The sequence below is a fragment of the Herpailurus yagouaroundi genome, unplaced genomic scaffold, assembly GCF_014898765.1.
Source record: "Herpailurus yagouaroundi ecotype Mexico unplaced genomic scaffold, PumYag 100, whole genome shotgun sequence".
Classification (NCBI taxonomy): Eukaryota; Metazoa; Chordata; class Mammalia; order Carnivora; family Felidae; genus Herpailurus; species Herpailurus yagouaroundi.
In genome coordinates this window covers 38,757,262-38,776,916 of record NW_024412391.1, presented here as the reverse complement: position 1 = coordinate 38,776,916, position 19,655 = coordinate 38,757,262, and the positions used below count along the sequence as shown (strand labels likewise).

At 34.9% G+C, this 19,655-nt stretch overlaps 1 protein-coding gene across 10 annotated transcripts in view; it reads left to right on the top strand.

Moving 5' to 3' along the window:
- Nucleotides 1-19,655, top strand: part of BBS9 (Bardet-Biedl syndrome 9) — a 447,491-nt gene that overhangs the window by 203,850 nt on the left and 223,986 nt on the right. For all 10 annotated transcript variants that reach the window (XM_040472285.1, XM_040472287.1, XM_040472283.1 and 7 more), the window contains one exon: nucleotides 5,631-5,771. In XM_040472285.1, the coding sequence (XP_040328219.1) occupies nucleotides 5,631-5,771 (141 nt within the window). The remainder of the gene's footprint in view (nucleotides 1-5,630; nucleotides 5,772-19,655) is intronic.

Below are 19,655 nucleotides of genomic sequence, written 5' to 3'. Positions count from 1 at the left end.
TTCTCTTCTCTTCTCTTCTCTTCTCTTCTCTTCTCTTCTCTTCTCTTTCTTTCAGAGAGAGAGTATGTGAACGAGGGTAGGGATAGAGGGAGAGAGAAAATCTTAAGCAGACTCCATGCTCAGTGCAGAGCCTGACACGGAGCTCAGTCTCAGAATCCTGACATCATGACTTGAGGCGAAATCAAGAGTGGGACACTTAACTGACTGAGCCACCAAGTACCCCTGTGGGCCCTTTCCTTCCTCCCTTCCTTCTTTCCTTCATTAAAAATTTCTTTAATGTTTATTCTTGAGAGAGAGAGAGATAAAACATGAGTGGGCGGAGGGCAGAGAGAGAGGGAGACACAGAATCTGAAACAGGCTCCAGGCTCTGAGCTGTTAATACAGAGCTGGATGCCAAGCTTGAACTCACGAACTGCGAGATCTTGACCTGAGCCGAAGTCAGATGCTTAACCAACTGAGCCACCCGGGCACCCCACCATGGGCCTATTTCTTACCTTGTTTAGAATTTGTGGGGCAATGTCATCAAGGTTATGACCCCTTAAACTTGCCTGGGTCAATGTTGATTGTTACCTATTTTGTTTTCCCCAAATCCTTTATTTATGAGTCTGCTGTAATACCTATCATAATATGAATTTCATTAAGTTTGTTCCTTGGGTTTGCCTAAGATTTTGGGTTCTTTGAGAGCAGAGTTCAAGTACTCATCTTTGAATTGTGCAATATCACGGTAGATGACAGGTACTCTCAAAGTATATTCTACTTTGATTATCTTAGTGGTTTATCTCAGTCTATTAGATATTTTAAGGTAAATATTAGATAACAATATTAATTAGTAATAAATAAATAAAATACTTAAAATATAATGGCAGTTATTTACTCATACAGTTTTGGGGATGCCAACAACCTGAGTTGCATTGTATCTGGGAGGTGAAAATATATTTATATGAGAAATATTTTACTAGAAATAAATGTTTAGCTTAATAACATGAAATATGCTTGTTAAATTAGAATTTGGGTTATTAAAATAACTCATCATTCATAATGAATATTTACATTTTACTTGGCAAGATTGTATCTAGCTGGTGAGATTTTATACTAACTTTTGTAAAATACCATATTATGATTTAAATGATTTATTTTAAATTAAAAAAAATATTAGTAACGGTTATTTTTGAAAGGAATTTACCCTCTTACTGTAAATTCAGCCCAAAATATGAGAAAAAATTATAATACATGGAAATTTTAGTATTTCAATACAAAGCTAATAATTTCTTATGAAATATTTGTAAATTATAATGAAGCTTTAGGAGATTGAAATATCCAGCTTCACCTGGTTGGTAAGATTGAATAATATGTTGCCACTTAGATCTTAACTTACACACAAGGCTTCAAATTTCAAAGACTGGTCCATTTTATTGGCCTGATCTGTTCAGGCTCTTTGCAGATAAGCAGTCTTGCCTTTACATGTGGAAAAAGAGAAGCAAACGAGGTTTTATGTTGTCCCATAAGAGTTAGTCTCCATTATGTCTGCATTAAAGTTACATGACATGGGCAGTGTAAAACATGACTGCAGATGGGGCACAGTACGTAGCCAGACATAACAGGAAGGGATCAAGGAAGTTCTGGCTTCCAGACATTGCTACTGCTTTGGAGTTCGTTGTTTTCAATACGAAATGACTCTAGCAGGCCCTGGAAAGAGTTCTGAAGGCATTATATAGATGTGTGATATATATAGTTATTCTACTCTGATATATATGCTGTTTTTCCTTTTTTTTTTTTTTTTTTTCCCAAAGCACATTTTGGCTTCCCTCTTGACAGTGATACCGGGCTTCTGGTGTGCCAGGTGTAATTAGAATTCTCTTCTGGAGAAATTGTTCTGTCAAGAGTGGTTTTGATGTGAATTTTCTCTCCAAGTGTTAAATAATTTTGTGATTAATTGCACCAGAGTAGTTGCAACTATCCATTTCCTCTCTTAGGCTAGAAAGGGAAGTGTCTGAAGGAGAGGTGATTATATTTGGTAAAAAATTGCAGAACAAAGTCAGTCTGATGAAAGAGTAGGCCAATATTTGAGTATTATAAATGACCAAATTTTTCTTTTCTCTCAGCATAACACTCAGAGAGTTGAATAAGCCCAAGTCAGAGACTGTTTTGCCAATTACATAGAGAAAGTATCAGTGATGGTAGGCAAATTTAGGACCAGTTAGACTCTTTCAACTAAGCTGAAAGCCATTCTACTAGCAAATTTGAAAAGTCTTTAAATACATGTAATTCTTTCCTTCCTTATTATAGGTACATACCTGCATGCATTCACACATACCTCTATGTGTTTCTGGCTTCAGGTTCTTAGGTGCACTCACAGCCTGAAGAGTAAATTGGTATCCAAATTTACATTTCAGGTTTTTTCAAGAAAATGTAAATCTCATTTGAAATGTGCCTTTTATAAACCCCGTGTCTAAATACTGGAGGTTCTATTTTAAAAGACTAGGGTTTTGATTTGGTGGGAAGTAATGTAAAATACTGGCATTGTAATTTTTCTCTTGAAAGATGTGGTTTCTTTAAATTGGTTTCTAAAGGATTTCATACTCTTTTTTCTCCCCAGTGGTAAAACTTTTCAGGCTGCCAGCATTTAAAAAATAGCCATAATCATTTTATTAAGTATGAGTGTCATCATTTTTCAAAATAATGTTTTCCAAATGTCCTATGAAACAGGTTTACAATTCCTGGAGAGAAAAGAAATTCTGGAGGGTTTCTACAAATCTTAGCAACTGCAGACCATTGCCCTAGTGTGTGATGTTGTCATTAACTGACCTAACAGAACTGTGAATTGAGTTATAATGTATTTCCCTTCTTGGGTTCATTAGTGCTTGCAATCCATTTGTTTCAATTTCTGGAAACATATATATACCCCCGGTTTCTTTAGCTCTGGGTTTTTGGAGATTTAGGGTAATAATCTTTAAATATATAGACTCAGTAGCATAAGGCCAGTGATGTTGATCGTGATTTATTTTATTTTATTTTATTTTTTGCTACAAATTCAAGCAAATTCAAGTACGTATCTGATCCAAGTGAAGGAGAGCCACAGTTTTAGCAGGATAGTTTTGGAAGAACATTTACAGCCAAATTTTGTTTGAACAGTTAACTCAGACTTTTGTTGAAAGTATATAGAAAGTAGCTTCTCTTCATGCATGTGCAGAATTATCAAAAGAGGAAGGACTTTTTTCCATTACTGTATTCATTAAAAATGAAGGAAATGGAAACAAGTTTTCGTTTCCTTGTTCTTTGCAGGCTGCATCTATTAATTGAGGCTGTAAATTATATATTGTAGAGGAAACATTAGTAGGTATATTTCCATAACTTGGGGATATATGGGATATATGAAGTTGGAAAAAATAATGCCTTGCAATATTTTTTATGGTGATATTGATAGTTGTGGTTTGAGCAGTAGCTTAGATCATGTTACCATAATATTTTGAGTGAAAACATTTCATCGTTGTAAAATACAAATACACATGCCTCTAAAACCTCACAGAATGTCAGGAAATAATGCCTTGGGACTTTTCTGAAGTGACACTAGTTATAATTTGCATCTAGGACCAGGAGAAGTGAATTTAACATTTGTTGGTTATGAGCAAAAAATGAGCTATGTAAAATTTAATGGATAATTGCTTATGTTGAAGAGAATCACAAATATGCTTTATATGCTCTGAAAAAGTATTTAATTGACCTCATATATCAATATGCCTGCCATTGTTGATGATCTGTTACTATCGTATTAAATAAGTAGTGCTGGAAAGTGTCTCCCAGCTTGGATGTTGGGTAAGCCCCACAGCTCCAATTGGCATTAACAGAATATATTGCTAATTGTAGGATTCCTGCTTTGGGATCATGTCCCCAAACTTTATCTCCTTCTGCTTTTTGTACTTTTAAGCTGCTCACTGACACCACAATGAAGAAATAAAGGAATAAGTGTGTTGATACATCAAGTAGAGTAGAACATTTTAAGTTTTTCACTTCTTTACAGCAATATCTAAGATAGAGGTTTCTCTATATTCCCTTTTATCTTATCCAATCAAAGGTAGAATCCTAGAATAAAAGGAGAAAAAATTAAAGTTGTTGAATTGCTTTTCTAGATTTATAAGTAGATAGCCTAACTTGCTTTGTTTTCAGTTTTATTCTCTGTAAAAATATTGAATGATCTCAAAAACTTTTAATTCTGATATAAACGTCTTCATTCTTATTTATTCAGTTAGCTATTTCATTATGCCTGTAAATGTACTGAAAAAATTCAGTTGATTGACCATGTGATACTTTAAATTTTTTTTTTTTTTCAACGTTTATCCATTTCTGGGACAGAGAGAGACAGAGCATGAACAGGGGAGGGGCAGAGAGAGAGGGAGACACAGAATCGGAAACAGGCTCCAGGCTCTGAGCCATCAGCCCAGAGCCTGACGCGGGGCTCGAACTCCCGGACCGCGAGATCGTGACCTGGCTGAAGTCGGACGCTTAACCGACTGCGCCACCCAGGCGCCCCGACCATGTAATACTTTAAAAATGGGGGCGTCTGAGTGGCTCAGTCAGTTAAGCGTCCGACTCTTGATCTATGCTCAGGTCATGATCTCACCGTTTGTGGGATTGAGCCCTTTGTTGGACTTTGTGATGGCAGTGTGGAGCCTGCTTGGGATTCTCTCTCTCCTTCCCTACCTCCCTCTCTCTCTCTCTTTCTTAAAATAATTAAATAAACTTAAACTTTTAAAATGTTACTTAACAGCGATATGTGAAGTTAAATGGATTGAGAAAAATTTAATTCATATGAAAGTAATATTCTTAATATGAATGTGTAAAATGACATGAACTTCAGTAGAACTTCAGTAGAGCAAATTCTACTTTCATACTTATAATTTATTGTAGATTTTAATTTGAATGTTCAATAAGTTAAAAAAGCTAAAGATTAAAAAGTTTTGGTGGTAGGGAAAGTATTAGATAAGGTCGTAATTTCACATACATATTTGCTCACTTCAGCTGATAGTCTTGGATTGAGGCTAGAGCTTTGATGTTCTTAGTTTAAAAACAGTTAAGTAGGGGCGCCTGGGTGGTGCAGTCGGTTAAGCGTCCGACTTCAGCCAGGTCACGATCTCGCGGTCCGTGAGTTCGAGCCCCGCGTCAGGCTCTGGGCGGATGGCTCAGAGCCTGGAGCCTGTTTCCGATTCTGTGTCTCCCTCTCTCTCTGCCCCTCCCCCGTTCATGCTCTGTCTCTCTCTTTCCCAAAAATAAATAAACGTTGAAAAAAAAATTAAAAAAACAAAACAAAACAGTTAAGTAATTGAATATAAACCTATACATACCATTTTGTATGGTGTTCAACTGTGATGATTTTTAAAATATGTTATTAAAAACAGACTTCATGCCTATGCTCTTTTTTAGGATTTTATTTTTCCTAAACTTCTTGACAATAATATGAAAATATGTATTATGATAAAACTTTGCAGTTTTTTCAGTTATGCTAAACAAAGTGGACAGGCAACAAAATTTTAAACTAAGATACATATGTCTACTCAAACTGTTAGTAATACAAATTTTTTTGGTCAAATTATCTGTCAAATGTATGAATCTACATTTCTCTCTTTTTATTTCAGGCATTCCTCGGGTTATCCAATGTAAATTTAGACTTCCCCTGAAACTAATCTGTCTCCCAGGTCAGCCTTCAAAAACTGCAAGCCACAAACTAACTATTGATACCAACAAATCTCCAGTCAGTCTTCTCAGTCTCTTTCCAGGTAGGACTTTTGAAGTAACATGCCTGTACCACCAGAAATGTTAAGAATTCAGAATGGAATCCTTCATGAACAGGTAATGATGGGGTAATTATCAGATAATTGTTAAGTCAGAATATAAAAATGCCTCAAGGCATTTTCTCTCGTTTGCCTGTTCAAAGGCAAATAGCTTATATCAACAAGGTAATAAGGTGTACCTTTTAAGTTTGATTAAAATTATTATAATCATTATTTTGCTTTCAGTATTCAGAAATGAAAACATCAAATATTTCTTTTTAGACTGTGGAATTTTTTGGCTTGGAATGTAAATATTTATTATTCATCTTTATTGTAGGTTTTTGGCTATGTACGTTTTAAAACTATATTCTTATGCCCCAAAAGTAATCCCATAAGTAGATGCTCTTTGTGGTTTTGGTTTCTCTAGCAGCTGGAGGGGGCGATTGTTCATTCTCTGGCTCTGATCCTTTAGAAAGGGCTTCATATATAAAGCTTGAATATCACAGTGAATTTGGGGTAATTTGTGAAGGTGTGACTTTCTCCAGGTGTCAATATTTCTTTGTGAATAGCTTAGAAAAGAGAGAGGTGTTGATTGGGTAAAATATCTTTAGTAACCAGAGTTTCTAAGATGTAGCATCTATTAGCTTTCCTGGTAATGGGGTGGAATTAAAAAAAAAAAATTCTGGGAATTAAATCAACGTTTTAAAATCCCTCATTAAAGATTGGCACTGTTGACTACAATATGCATCCTCACCTTTGCATTAGTGGATAGGATTTAGAATACAAAGAGTATTTTCCACAAGGTTTAGAAATTTATGGTAAGTCAACTTTTGCGTTATTAACTACTTAAAGCGCTTAAAATTTATTTTTCATTAATTTGAAGTGTTTAAAAAGCTTTATTTATATTGAATCAGTGAAAAATCTCCAAAATTAAATACTTTTTATTACAATTAATCTGTTCTTCAGTTTGAATTGAGTTTGGGTGTGTGTATACATATATATATTTATATACATATTTGTGTATATATATATATATATATATATATATATATATATATATATATGACACCATGTTAGCAAATAGTTGTGAACTATTCGGTTTCTTTCTCCTTTCCCTTCATTTCTCTTTCTTTAGTCAATTTTCCTATAATATATTTGGGTTATAGAAAAAGGCAGAGTCACTATGCTTACAACACCTAATACGAATGTATTAGTTCCTTGAGTCTCCTATACTGCCCTGGGAATATAGTTGGAAATTACGTGTTGCATACTTAATTTGAAAAATGTTTAAGACCCTGGCTTCTGAGTAAGTGATATTTTCTCTAGATGGCTAAAAACTCACAGAGATTAAATGAAAGTGGATGCTTTTAACCAGAGAGGCAATCTCTGTAAGGTATGAATTAGACAAGAAGAACTAAGGAAAGCTTAGATAAGCTCATCCATTTTCCTTCTGATTTGGGGCTCAATTGTTTTTGTGTCACAGGTTATCTTAGGCTTATCAGCATATATTTGCTTCTTAGTCACTTTAGAAATGGGATTCAATGGCAAACTTAAAAATTTCGCCCAAGATCCAATGTATTTGATGTAGCATGTTCTGTTTTGGAGTTCTTGGATGGGTGTTCATATTGGACATGATGAAATCCTGTAATTATTTAAAATAAGTACTCTTGGTACTTTTTCACTTTTTACTTCTTGAGAGTGCTTTTCACCCTTGGTATATAAGACTTTTATATGTTGATGTCAGATAAAGTTATAATTGCGAATTTGTTTTTTAACTGAAGTAAACAAAATTAATGAGCTTCAGAGAAGAAATAAAATTAGCTTTAGTCTACATGTCTTCCTATTTGTTTATTTCACTTCTTTGTTTTGAACAAATATAGGTATATTTAAAATAACTTTAATTTTTCTGATTACAAAAAAATGTGAAATTTAGAAATGGACAACTAAAAAGAAGAAAACAAAAGTTATTGGTAATTCTGTTATCCATCATTGTCTACTTATTTTTCATTATATTTCCCTAATCTTTATAAAAATATCTTTCCTAAGTATTTAATTACCCTCAAAGGATTTCACTTTGCATACTGCTGTGAAGTATTTTTCTACAAAATTACATATTTTTATTACATGATTATAAGGATGCCTAGTATTCTATCATAAATTCATACTATAAAATCATTTGGCCAGCATTATATTTTTGATATGTATGTTGTTTTCAGTTTATTAATATTATAAATATATTGTAGCAGTACTTCTCCAAATTTATTATTATTTCTTTGGCGAATATCTAAATGTGGAATTATAGAATCACAGGATAAGAATATTTTGAAAACTTTTGAAATATAATGTCAAACTGAGTAACTAAAGGGCCCTATCAGTTAACCCTATCAACAGTACTTGAATGGAGGTATCTAGTAGTACCCCAAATCCATACCTTTAGAGAATATTGTAATTATAAAAAGCTTTAATATACTTAATGGCTGTGTACTTATATGTGTATATATAAATAACTATCTGGGTGCTTTTGGCTAAATGTTATTTAAGCACTAAAGATACACATACATACACATATACATATATTTTCTCATATAAAAATTGAGGTCCAGAAGTGGGCAGTGGAAGCTGGTGTAGTGGTTTTATGAACGTTATCAGAGACCCAGTTTTTTTCTTTCTTTGCATTGTGCCGTTTCTAGTGTGTTGGCTTGTTCCAGGGCAATAAGCTACTTCAGATTCAGTCATAACTGACTACAAGGCAGGAGGTAGGGGAAAAGAGATAGCTATAGCAACAACTGTAACTTTTATTAGAAAGGTATGTTTCTGTAATGTTCTTAGGAAATTTCTGTTTAAGTTTCAATAGCCGTAATAGCATCACATAGCCTCTTCTAGCTGTAAAGGAGACTGAAAACTAATATAGATGGATGGAGGGAAGGGAGGAAATAGATGTTAAATTAGGTGACATTCAGGGTATGCCATAATACTAGTAATTTTACACAAAAATTTTACTTTAATGTTATAACAAATAGCATGCCATTGTAACAGTCTTTTTGCTAGTAGAATATATGGCTATCTTGTCAATAAATTTATTTATTTATTTATTTATGTTTATTTATTTTTGAGAGAGAGAGAGAGTGAGACAGAGCATGAGTGGGGGAGGGGCAGAGAGGGAGACACAGAATCGGAAGAAGGCTCCAGGCTCTGAGCTGTCAGCACAGAGCCCAAAGTGGGGCTCGAACCATGAACCGGGAACCAAAGCTGGACGCCAAACTGAGCCACCCAGGCGTCCCAGTCTTGTAAATAAATTTATATTTTAATGATTACATAATATTCCCTTTTTTGGAGGTACCATATATATAGTTCTTTTTTCTTTTCTTTTTTTTTTTTGGACTTCTCTGTTTCTGTTCAGAGAAACTGCTTGAAGACAAATGACTGAGTTAAAGAGCATGCACATTTGAAAACTTTATTTAAATGTCAGCCTTCCTTCCAGAATAATTTTATCAGGTTATGTGCCCAGCATCAGGGTTCATACTAAGGATAGCAGCTAGATTTTGGAAATTTTTGACATAGGTGAAAAATGACATCTTTTTTAAAAATTTACATTTCTAAATTATTAGCATAGACATTTTATAATTTTTATTAACTGCTTACATTATTTTTTAACATATAAAGTTTATATTTTTACATAGTAAAATTTAAGATTTAATTTTATTAATTGCTTTCTTTATAGTTTCAGGTTTGTTTTCGTGCTTAGAATGGCCTCTGTTTTAAGAGTATAAAACATTTACTTATATTTTCTTCTGGTACATTTTAATACATTCTTTAATTCTCAAACACAGCTCTAGGTGTATTTTTTACTTTTTTATTTTTATTTTTTTGATAATTTATTGCCAAGTTAGCTAATATACAGTGTATACAGTGTAGTTTGGGCTTCAGGAGTAGATTCCTGTGATTCATCACTCACATACAACACCCAGTGCTCATGCCAACAATTGCCTTCCTCAATGCCTATTATCCATTTTCCCTGCCCAGCCCCCCACCTCCCCTCCCCTCCTACCTCCAGTCCTCTTCCCAGTCAATCCTCAATTTGTTCTTTGTATTTAAGAATCTCTTATAGTTTGCCTCCCTCTTTGTTTGTAACTTATTTTTCCCTTGGCTTTCCCCACGGTCTTCTGTTAAGTTTCTCAAATTCTACGTATGAGTGAAAACATATGATATCTTCTCTGACTTATTTCACTTAGCATAATACCCTCCAGTTCCATCCACATTGTTGCAAATGGCAAGATTTCATTCTTTTTCATTGCCGAGGAGTATTCCATTGTGTATATATAAACCACATCTTCTTTATCCATTCATCAGTTGATGGACATTTGGGCTCTTTCCATAATTAGGCTATTGTCCATAGTGCTGCTATAAACATTGGGGTATATGTGACCCTGCAAATAAGCACTCCTGTATCCTTTGTATTAATTCCTGGTAGTGTTATTGCTGGGTTGCAGGATAATTCTATTTTTAAGTTTTTGAGGAATCTCCACACTGTTTTCCAGAGTGGCCTCAGCAGTTGGATTCCCACCAACAGTGCAAGAGGGTTCACTTTTCTCCACATCCTTGCAAATATCTTGTTTTTTGAGTTGTTAATTTTAGCCACTCTGACAGGTGTGAGGTGGTATCTCAGTGTGCTTTTGTTTTTTATTTCCCTGATGATGAGTGATGTTGAACATCTTTTCATGTGTCTGTTAGTCATCTGGATGTCTTCTTTGGAAAAGTGTCTATTCATGTCTTCTGCTCATTTCTTCACTGGATTATTTATGTTTTGGGTGTTGAGTTTGGTATGTTCTTTATAGGTTTTATTTTATTTTATTTTATTTTGTTTTATTTTATTTTATTTATAGATTTTAGATACCAACCCTTTATCTGATATTTTCTTCTGATACATTTTAATACATTCTGTAATTCTCAAACACAGCTCTTGGTTACATTTTTTGCTTTTTAAAAATAACCTTATTGGAATATAACTTATGTACAAATGTTTGAAGTATACAGTTTGGTGAGTTTTGATGTTTGTATATGCCTGTGAAACCATCTCCACAATTACAATGCTAAAAATATCCATCACCCCCAAAAGTTCCCTTGTACCCCTTCGTACCCTGTATCCCCCATTCCCAGGCAACCACTGGTTTGCTTTCTGTCACTAGAGATTAGTTTAAATTTTCTGGAATTTGATAAGATGGAAATTATTTAGCATATGCTCTTTTTCATCTGCCTACCCAGTGATTTATCTGATTATATGAATTGCAGATATTTTCTCCCAATCTGTGGGATGTCTTTTCATTATTGTAACAGTGTCTTTGAAAGAGGAGAAGTTCTTAGTTTTGATAAAGCCCAATTTAAATTTCTTTCTTTTTTTATTGTTTATTTATTTTTGAGGGGGGGGGGAAACACCATGAGTGGGGGAGGGACAGAGAGAGAGAGAGAGAGAGAGAGAGGGAGAGAGAGAGAGAGAGGGAGACACAAAATCCAAAGCAGTTTCCCGGCTCTGAATTGTCAGCAGAGAGCCTGATGTGAGGCTTGAACTCAAAAGCCTTGAGATCATGACCTGAACTGAAGTCGGATGCTTAACCGAGTATAAATTTCTTTCCTTTATGACTTGTGATTTTAATGTTATATCTAAGAAATCTTTGCCTAACTCAAGTTTACAAAATTTTTCTTCTATGTTTTTGTCTATCAGTTTTCTAGTTTTACATTTGACATTTAGGTCTCTTTTTCATTTTGAGTTGACATTTATGTATGATATGAGATATGGATAAAATTCTTATTTTTGTATATGAGCATCTAATGTTCAGCACTGCTTTTGAAAAGAATGTCCTTTTTTACTGGATCATCTTTGCAACTTTGTTGAAAATCATCTGTGTATCATAGGACTATAGAAGTCATTTGAAAAAATATATATATTTCTGCTCTCTTCATTTCATTCCATTGATGTTTGTCTTTTGCTATATACCAAAAGCATAGTGTCTCAATTACTGTAAATATGTATGTTAAGAAGTCAGACTATAATTTCCCCAACTTCATTCTTCTTTTTTAAAGAGTTGCTTGGATATTTTAGATCCTTTGCATTTTGATAGGAATTGTAAGAATCAGTTTGTCAAGTTAAAAAAAATGCCTTCTGGGATTTGTTTGGAAATGGGATTGCATTAAATCTATTGATCAATTTGGAGGGAAACAACATCTTAACAATATTGAATGTGGTACAATTTGCTCTACTTATCCTAGTTTCTTAAGATGAAAGTAGAGACCATCATTTATTTAGGGTTTGTTTCATTTTTCTCAGTCAGAATTTGTCATTTTCAATGTACAGGTCTTACAAATCTTTTGTCAGATTTGTCCCCAAGTGTTTACTATATTTTAATGCTATTGCAAATTATATTGTTTCATTTCGATTTCAAATAGTGCTTTTCTATTATAGGCATATCTTGTTTTATTGTGCTTTGCAGATAGTGTGCTTTTTACAAATTGAAATTTTGTGGGTCAAGCAAGTCTATTGGCACCATTTTTCTAACAGTATTTGCTCACTTCCTGTCTCTGTGTCATAGTTTGGTAATTCAAAATTTTTATTATTATTATATTTGTTATAATGATCTGTGATCAATGTCACTATTGTAATTGTTTTGAGTTGTCATGAACCATACCTATTTAACACGGCAAACTTCATTGATACATGTGTGTGTTCTGACTGCTCCAGTGGCCATTCCTCTGTCTGTTTGTCTCTCTCTCTCTGGCTCTCTCTCTCTCTCTCTCCCTCTCTCTCCTCAGGCCTATCTATTACCTGAGTCAAAAAAAATACTGAGGGGCGCCTGGGTGGCGCAGTCGGTTAAGCGTCCGACTTCAGCCAGGTCACGATCTCACGGTCCGTGAGTTCGAGCCCCGCGTCGGGCTCTGGGCTGATGGCTCAGAGCCTGGAGCCTGTATCCGATTCTGTGTCTCCCTCTCTCTCTGCCCCTCCCCCGTTCATGCTCTGTCTCTCTCTGTCCCAAAAATGAATAAACGTTGAAAAAAAAATTAAAAAAAAAATACTGAAATTAGGCCAGTTAATGATCCTCCAATGGCCTTTAAGTGTTCAAGTGGAAGAAGGGGTCACACATCTCTACTTTAAACCAAAAATTAGAAATGATTAAGCTTAGGGATGAAGGCATGTCACAAAAGCAGAGATAGGCCAAAAGCTAGGCCTCTTGTGTCAAATGGTTAGCCAAGTTGCGTATGCCTCAGAAAACCTCTTGAAAGTCTGCTTTAGTGAACACATGAATGATAAGAAAGCAAAACAGCTTTACTGCTGCGTGTCTGCTGACACAATATCCATTTTACAGCCCATAGATCAAGGAATCATTTTAACTTTCAAGTCTTATTAAAAAAAATTCTTAAGGCTGTAGCTGCCATAAAGAGTGATTTCTCTGATGGATCTGGAAAAAGTAAATTGAAAACCTTCAGCAAAGGATTCACCATTCTAGAACTTTCATGATTCATGAGAAGAGGTCAAGATGTCAATATCAACAGGATGATTTGGAAGTGTTCAAGACTTCAGTGGAGGCAGTAACTATAGATGTGGTGGAAACAAGCAAGAGAACTAGAAGTGGAGCCTGAATATGGGACTGAATTGCTGCAATCTCATGAAAAAGGGATTATAAGGAATAAGGAGGTGCTTCTTACTGAGGAGCAAAGAAAGTGTTTTGTTTTTTTAAAATTTTTTATGTTTATTTATTTTTGAGAGAGACAGAGTGTGAGTCAGGGGAGGGGCAGAGAGAGAGAGGGAAACACCGAACCCGAAGCAGGCTCTAGGCTCTCAGCTGTCATCACAGAGCCCAACGTGGGGCTTGAACTCACAAACCACGAGATCATGACCTGAGCCGAAGTTGGATGCTCAACTAACTGAGCCCCCCAGGTACCCCAGAAAGTGGTTTCTTGAGATGGAATCTACTTCTGGTGAAGATGCTATGAAGATTGTTGAAATGAAAGCAAAGGAATTAGAATATTACACAAATGTAGTTGATAAAGCAGTGGGAGGGTTTGAGAGGTTTGACTCCAATTGTGAAAGACTTTCTACTGTGGGTAAAATTCAGTCAAGCAACATCACACACAACAAAGAAATCTTTTGTGAAAGGATGTGACAGATTTCATTGTTGTCTTATTTTAAGAAATTGTCACAGGTATCCAAACCTTCGGCAACCTCCATCCTGATCAGTCAGCAGCCATCAACACTGAGGTGAGACCCTCAACCAGCAAAGTCACAACTTGCTGAGAACTCAGATGATTGTTAGCATTTCTTAGCAATAAACTATTTTTTCATCTTTTCTCCCCTCACAGAGTTCCCCTTAAAATTTCTTGCAGGGCTGGTTTAGTGGTCACAAACTCCTTTAAATTTTTTTTTTAAAAGAAAAAATTTTTTTTTAATGTTTTATTTATTTTTGAGACAGAGAGAGACAGAGCATGAGCGGGGGAGGGGCAGAGAGAGAGGGAGACACAGAATCAGAAGCAGGCTCTAGGCTCTGAGCCATCAGCTCAGAGCCTGACGCGGGGCTCGAACTCACGGATCACGAGATCGTGACCTGAGCTGAAGTCGGACGCTTAACTGACTGTGCCACCCAGGCGCCCCACAAACTCCTTTAATTTTTGTTTGTCTGGGAAACTTTTTATCTCTCCTTCAATTTTGAATGACAGCCTTGCTGGATAAAGAATTCTTGGCTGGATATTTTTCTGATTCAGCACACTGAATATATCCTGCCACTCCTTTCTGGCCTGCCAAGTTTCTGTGGATAGGTCTGTTGCAAACCTGATCTGTCTTCACTTGTATGTTAGGGACTTTTTTTCCCTTGCTTCTTTCATGAGTCTCTCCTTGCCTGAGTATTTTGTGAATTTGACTATGATATGCCTTGTTGATGGTCATTTTTGTTGAATCTAATGGGGGTCCTCTCTGCTTCCTGGATTTTGATGTCTGTGTCTCTCCCCAGGTTAGGAAAGTTTTCTGGTATGATTTGCTCATATAACCCTTCTACCCCTATTTCTCTCTCTTCCTCTTCTGGGACTCCTATGATTCTGATGTTGTTCCTTTTTAATGAGTCACTGATTTCTGTATTTCTTAAATCATGCTCTTTTGCCTTTATCTCCCTCTTTTTTTCTGCTTTGTTATTCTCTATAAGTTTGTCCTCTATATTGCTGATTCTCTGTTCTGCCTCATCCATCCTTGCTGCTGCTGCATCCATCCGTGATTGCAGCTTAGTTCTAGCATTTTTAATTTCATTCTGGCTATTTTTTACTTCTTTTATCTCTGCAGAAAGGGATTCTAATCTATTTTCGACTCCAGCTAGTATACTTATTATTGTGATTCTAAATTCTGGTTCAGACATTTTGTCTGTATCTGTGTTGGTTAAATCCCTGGCTGTCATTTCTTCGTGTTCTTTCTTTTGGGGTGAATTCCTTCTGCAAAATTCTGTGGTTCAGGTTGTGCAGATTGTTGTGTTAATCCTCCGATCAGTTTTCTAGGTATGTAGGATGGTTTAGTGTTGGTCTGGCTGTATTTCATGGTTATGAGACACACAAAAAACTTCCATGCTGTTCCGCCATCTTGGCTCCTCCTCCTCCATCTCAGTAATAAACTATTTTTAATTAAGGTATGTACATTGTATTTAAGAAAAAAAAATCTTTTTAATGTTTATTCATTTTTGAGAGAGAGAGACAGAGCACGAACAGGGGAGGGGCAGAGAGAGAGGGAGTCAGAATCTGAAACAGCCTACATGCTCTGAGCTGTCATCACAGAGCCTGACGCAGGGCTTGAACCCACAGACCGTGAGATCATGACCTGAGCTGAAGTCGGATGCTTAACCGACTGAGCCACCCAGGTGCCCCTGTACAGTGTATTTTTATACATAATGTTATTGAACAATTAATAGCCTACAGCATAGTGTAAATGTAACTTTTATATGCACTGGGAAACCAACAACTTCATTTGACATGCTTTGTTTGTAATAGTCACTTCATTACAGTGGTCTGGAACCAAACCCACAGTATCGGTGAGGTATGCCTGTACATAGAAATATAATTGGTTTTTGTATATTGAGCTTGTATCATGCAATGGTACTGGTTCTACTAGCCTTTTTGTATATTTATTCAGATTTTTTTCTATAAGGATTATGTCATCTGTAGATGAAAACCATTTACTTCTCACTTTCCAATCTAGAGATTCTGTTTGGTTCTTGGCCAGAACCTCTGGGGTGATGTTGAATAGACACTGCAAGAGTGGATGTTCAGACTTTCACCATTAAGTATGTTTTAGCTGTAGGTATTCTGTAGATGTCCTATACCATTTGAGGAAGTTCTCTTCTATACCAAGTTTGCTGAGAGTTTGTTTTAAAATTTTTTTTTAAATTTCTTTAAAAGTTTACTTCTTTATTTTGAGAAATAGAGATAGAGATAGAGAGAAGAGAAAAAATGAGTGTTGTAGGGGCAGAGAGAGAATTCCAAGCAGGCTCCATGCTGCTGGCGGAGAGCCCAACGTGGGGCTTAAACCTCCAAATTGTGAGAAAATGACCCAAGCCAAGATCAAGAGTCATAGCTCAACCAACTGAGCCACGAAGGCACCCCTGAGAGTTTGTTTTATATTGGATTTTTTTCAATGCTTTTTCTACATCAATTGAGATATTTATGTCGTTTTTTTTCTTTAGGCTATTTACAGGTTGATTACATTGATACTTTATTTTTGGGTTTTTAAAAAAAGTGTAGTTGACATAATGTTACATTAGTTTCAGGTGTACAAGCTAGTGATTCCAGAACTCTATATCTTATGCTATGCTCACAAGTGTATACATTGATTAATTTTTGGATGTTAGCCAGATTGTGAATTCTTGACATAAATCACACTGATCATGATGTATTATCCTTTCAATTTACTATTGGATTCAATTTGCTAACCTTTAGAATTTTTACATCTGTGTTCATGAGGGTTATTGATGTATAATTTTGTTTCTATATAATTATGTGCCATTAGTATGGAGTTTAGGAAATGAGTTGGGAAATATTTTCTTCCTTTCAGTTTTTTGAGGAATATATAGATTTGATATTATTTTTTGCTTAAATATTTAGTAGAATTCTCACCAGAGAAGTTGTCTGCACCTAGAGTTTTCCCTATGGGATAGTTTTTAAACTACAAATTCAATTTCTTCAAAAGATATAGGAATATTCAGGTTATCTATTTCTTACTGAGTGAACATTGTTAGTTTATGTCTTTCAAGAAATGTGTCCATTGTATCTGAATTGTTGACTTTATTGGCATAAGGATGCTCATAATATTTCTGTGTTATCCTTTTAATGTCTCTAGAATCTGTAGTGATGACAACTCACTCATTAATAGTATTGGCAAATTGTGTCTTTTTTCCCCCCGATCTGTTGACTAGAAATTTATCTATTTTATCTGTCTTTTCAAAAAAAAACAGCTTTTGGTTTTATTAATTGTTTCTTTTTCATTTTCTGTTTTTTGGTTTTCTCTGATTTTCCTTTCTTCCACTTATTTTGGGTTTAGTTTGCTAAGAGATAAGGAGAGTATACTTTTTAAAATATAGTTGGTTAATGCCATAAAATTTCCTCTACTACTGCTTTAATTGCATCCTATGAATTATGAAATGTTGTGTTTCCATTTTTATTCAGTTCAAAACGTTTTTAAACTTCCCCTTTCATTTCTTTTTTTGACCCTAGTGTTATTTAGAATATAGTTTATAGTTTCCAAACACTTGTGGAGTTTACATAGATCTTTTTTGTTATTGACTTGTAACTCAATTTCAATGTGGTAGGGGAACACACTTTGTATGATTCGCATCCTTTTAAATTTATTGAGACTTATTTAAAGTCTGCTTTTATAAACTGTCTTTATAAATGTTTTGCATGCATTTGGAAATAATGGATTTTCTGCCATTGTAAGATGGGATTTTACATAAATGTTACTTAAAGCTAGTTTTATGATAGTGTTTTTAAATTTTGTTAATGTTTATTTTTGAGAGAGAGAAAGCGAGAGCGAGTGCGAGTTGGGGAGGGCCAGAGAGAGAGAGGGAGACACAGAATCTGAAGCAGGCTCCACGCTCTGAGCAGACAGCAAAGAACCCTGAAGCAGGACTTGACCTCACAAACCATGAGATCATGGCCTGAGCCAAAGTCAGACACTTAACCAACTGAGCCAACCAGGCACCCCTGTGATAGTGTTTTTAATTTTCTGTATTCTTACTGATTTTCTGTTTACTTGTGTCAATTATTGAGAATAGGGTGTTGAAATCTTAAGCCGTAACTTGCTTCTCTTTTTGCAGATCTTTCAGTTTTTGTTTCAGTTATTTTAAGGCTTTGTTTTAGGTGCATGAAAATTTAGGATTGTTATATTCTCTTGAGTATAATGAAATGGTTCTTTATCCTTGTTAATATTCTTTAATCTGAAATCAATTTAATGGTAATTAATATAGGTATCCCAACTTTCTTTTGCCTAGTGTTATAAGGGTTTATATATTTTCTTCTTTTACTTTTGTTTATATCTTTATGTTTAAAGTAGGTATCTTAGAGGTAGTATATAGCATTGAGTCTTGCCTCTTGTAATCCAATCTGAAAGTATCTTGTTTTTAAGTTTATTTATTTATTTTGAGAGAGAGAGAGTGAGAGAGAGAGAATGAGAGAGCACCCGCATAATAACATGAGCTGGGGAGGGGCAGAGAGAGAGAGGGAGAGAGACAATCTCAAGCAGGCTCTGTGCTAACAGTGGTGCTTGGTCCCTGAACAATGAAATCATGACCTGAGCTGAAACCAAGAGTCAGACTCAACCTACTGAGCCATCCAGGCAACCCAAAAATATCTTTTAATGGGATGTTTAGACCATTTGCTTTTAATGTGATTATTGTTATTATTGGTTTTAAATCTACCATCTTGATCTTTATTCTTTGCTCCATTTTTTTGTTTTGTCTTTTTTGCATTCTCTGGATTGAGTATATTTTTTGATTCGATTTTATCTCCTTTGTTGTATTATTTACTGTAACACCTACTGTTACTTTAGTAGTTTCTTTGAACAATAGTAATGTTTATAGCAGTGTCTTATAGATGTGTTTCTCAACCTTTTTTTTTATTATTGTTCCCCCAGAAAGTCTTTTTGGATATCCTTTTCCTAATCAGCCCCTCCATACATTTTTAATTGCAGATATCCTGTATTTCTGTTTACGTTCTATATAAATATCTTTTTATAGATTAAATGAGTAGGATTTTTTTGAGCTCCATGAATTGATTTTTTCTCTTTTCAGGACAGAATTTCCTTATTAAAAATGCATGGATGCCTGATGCAATGTACAACTGTCACTTATCACAATCTATCTTTAAGTAATATTATAGTGCCTCATAGATAGTATAAGAATCATACAATATTCAACTTCCATTTTTCTCCTTTCAGCCTTTCTGCTGTTGTTGACTTATATTTTACATCTACATTTATTATAACTTGCAATACATTGTTACAACTTTCGCTTTAATCAGTTCATTATCTATGAAAGAGATATTAATAATGAGGACAATAATTTTATATATTTACTAATGGAATTACCTTTTCCACTGCTCTTCATTCCTTTGTGCAGAACCAGACTTCCATCTGTATCATTTTCCTTTTTTTTTTTTTGAAAATTTCCCTTATTATTTCTGTTATTTCAGAGATACTGATGATTTTTTCAGCTTTTGTATGCCTGAAAAAAATATTTTTTTCATCTTTTTGAAAGATATTTTCATTGAGTAAAGAATTGTAGCTTGACAATTTTTTTGTTTCAATGTTTTAAAGATTGCTCTGCTGTTTTCTGGCATTGCATTGAGAAGACATATGCTGTTCCTCTGTATGTAGTT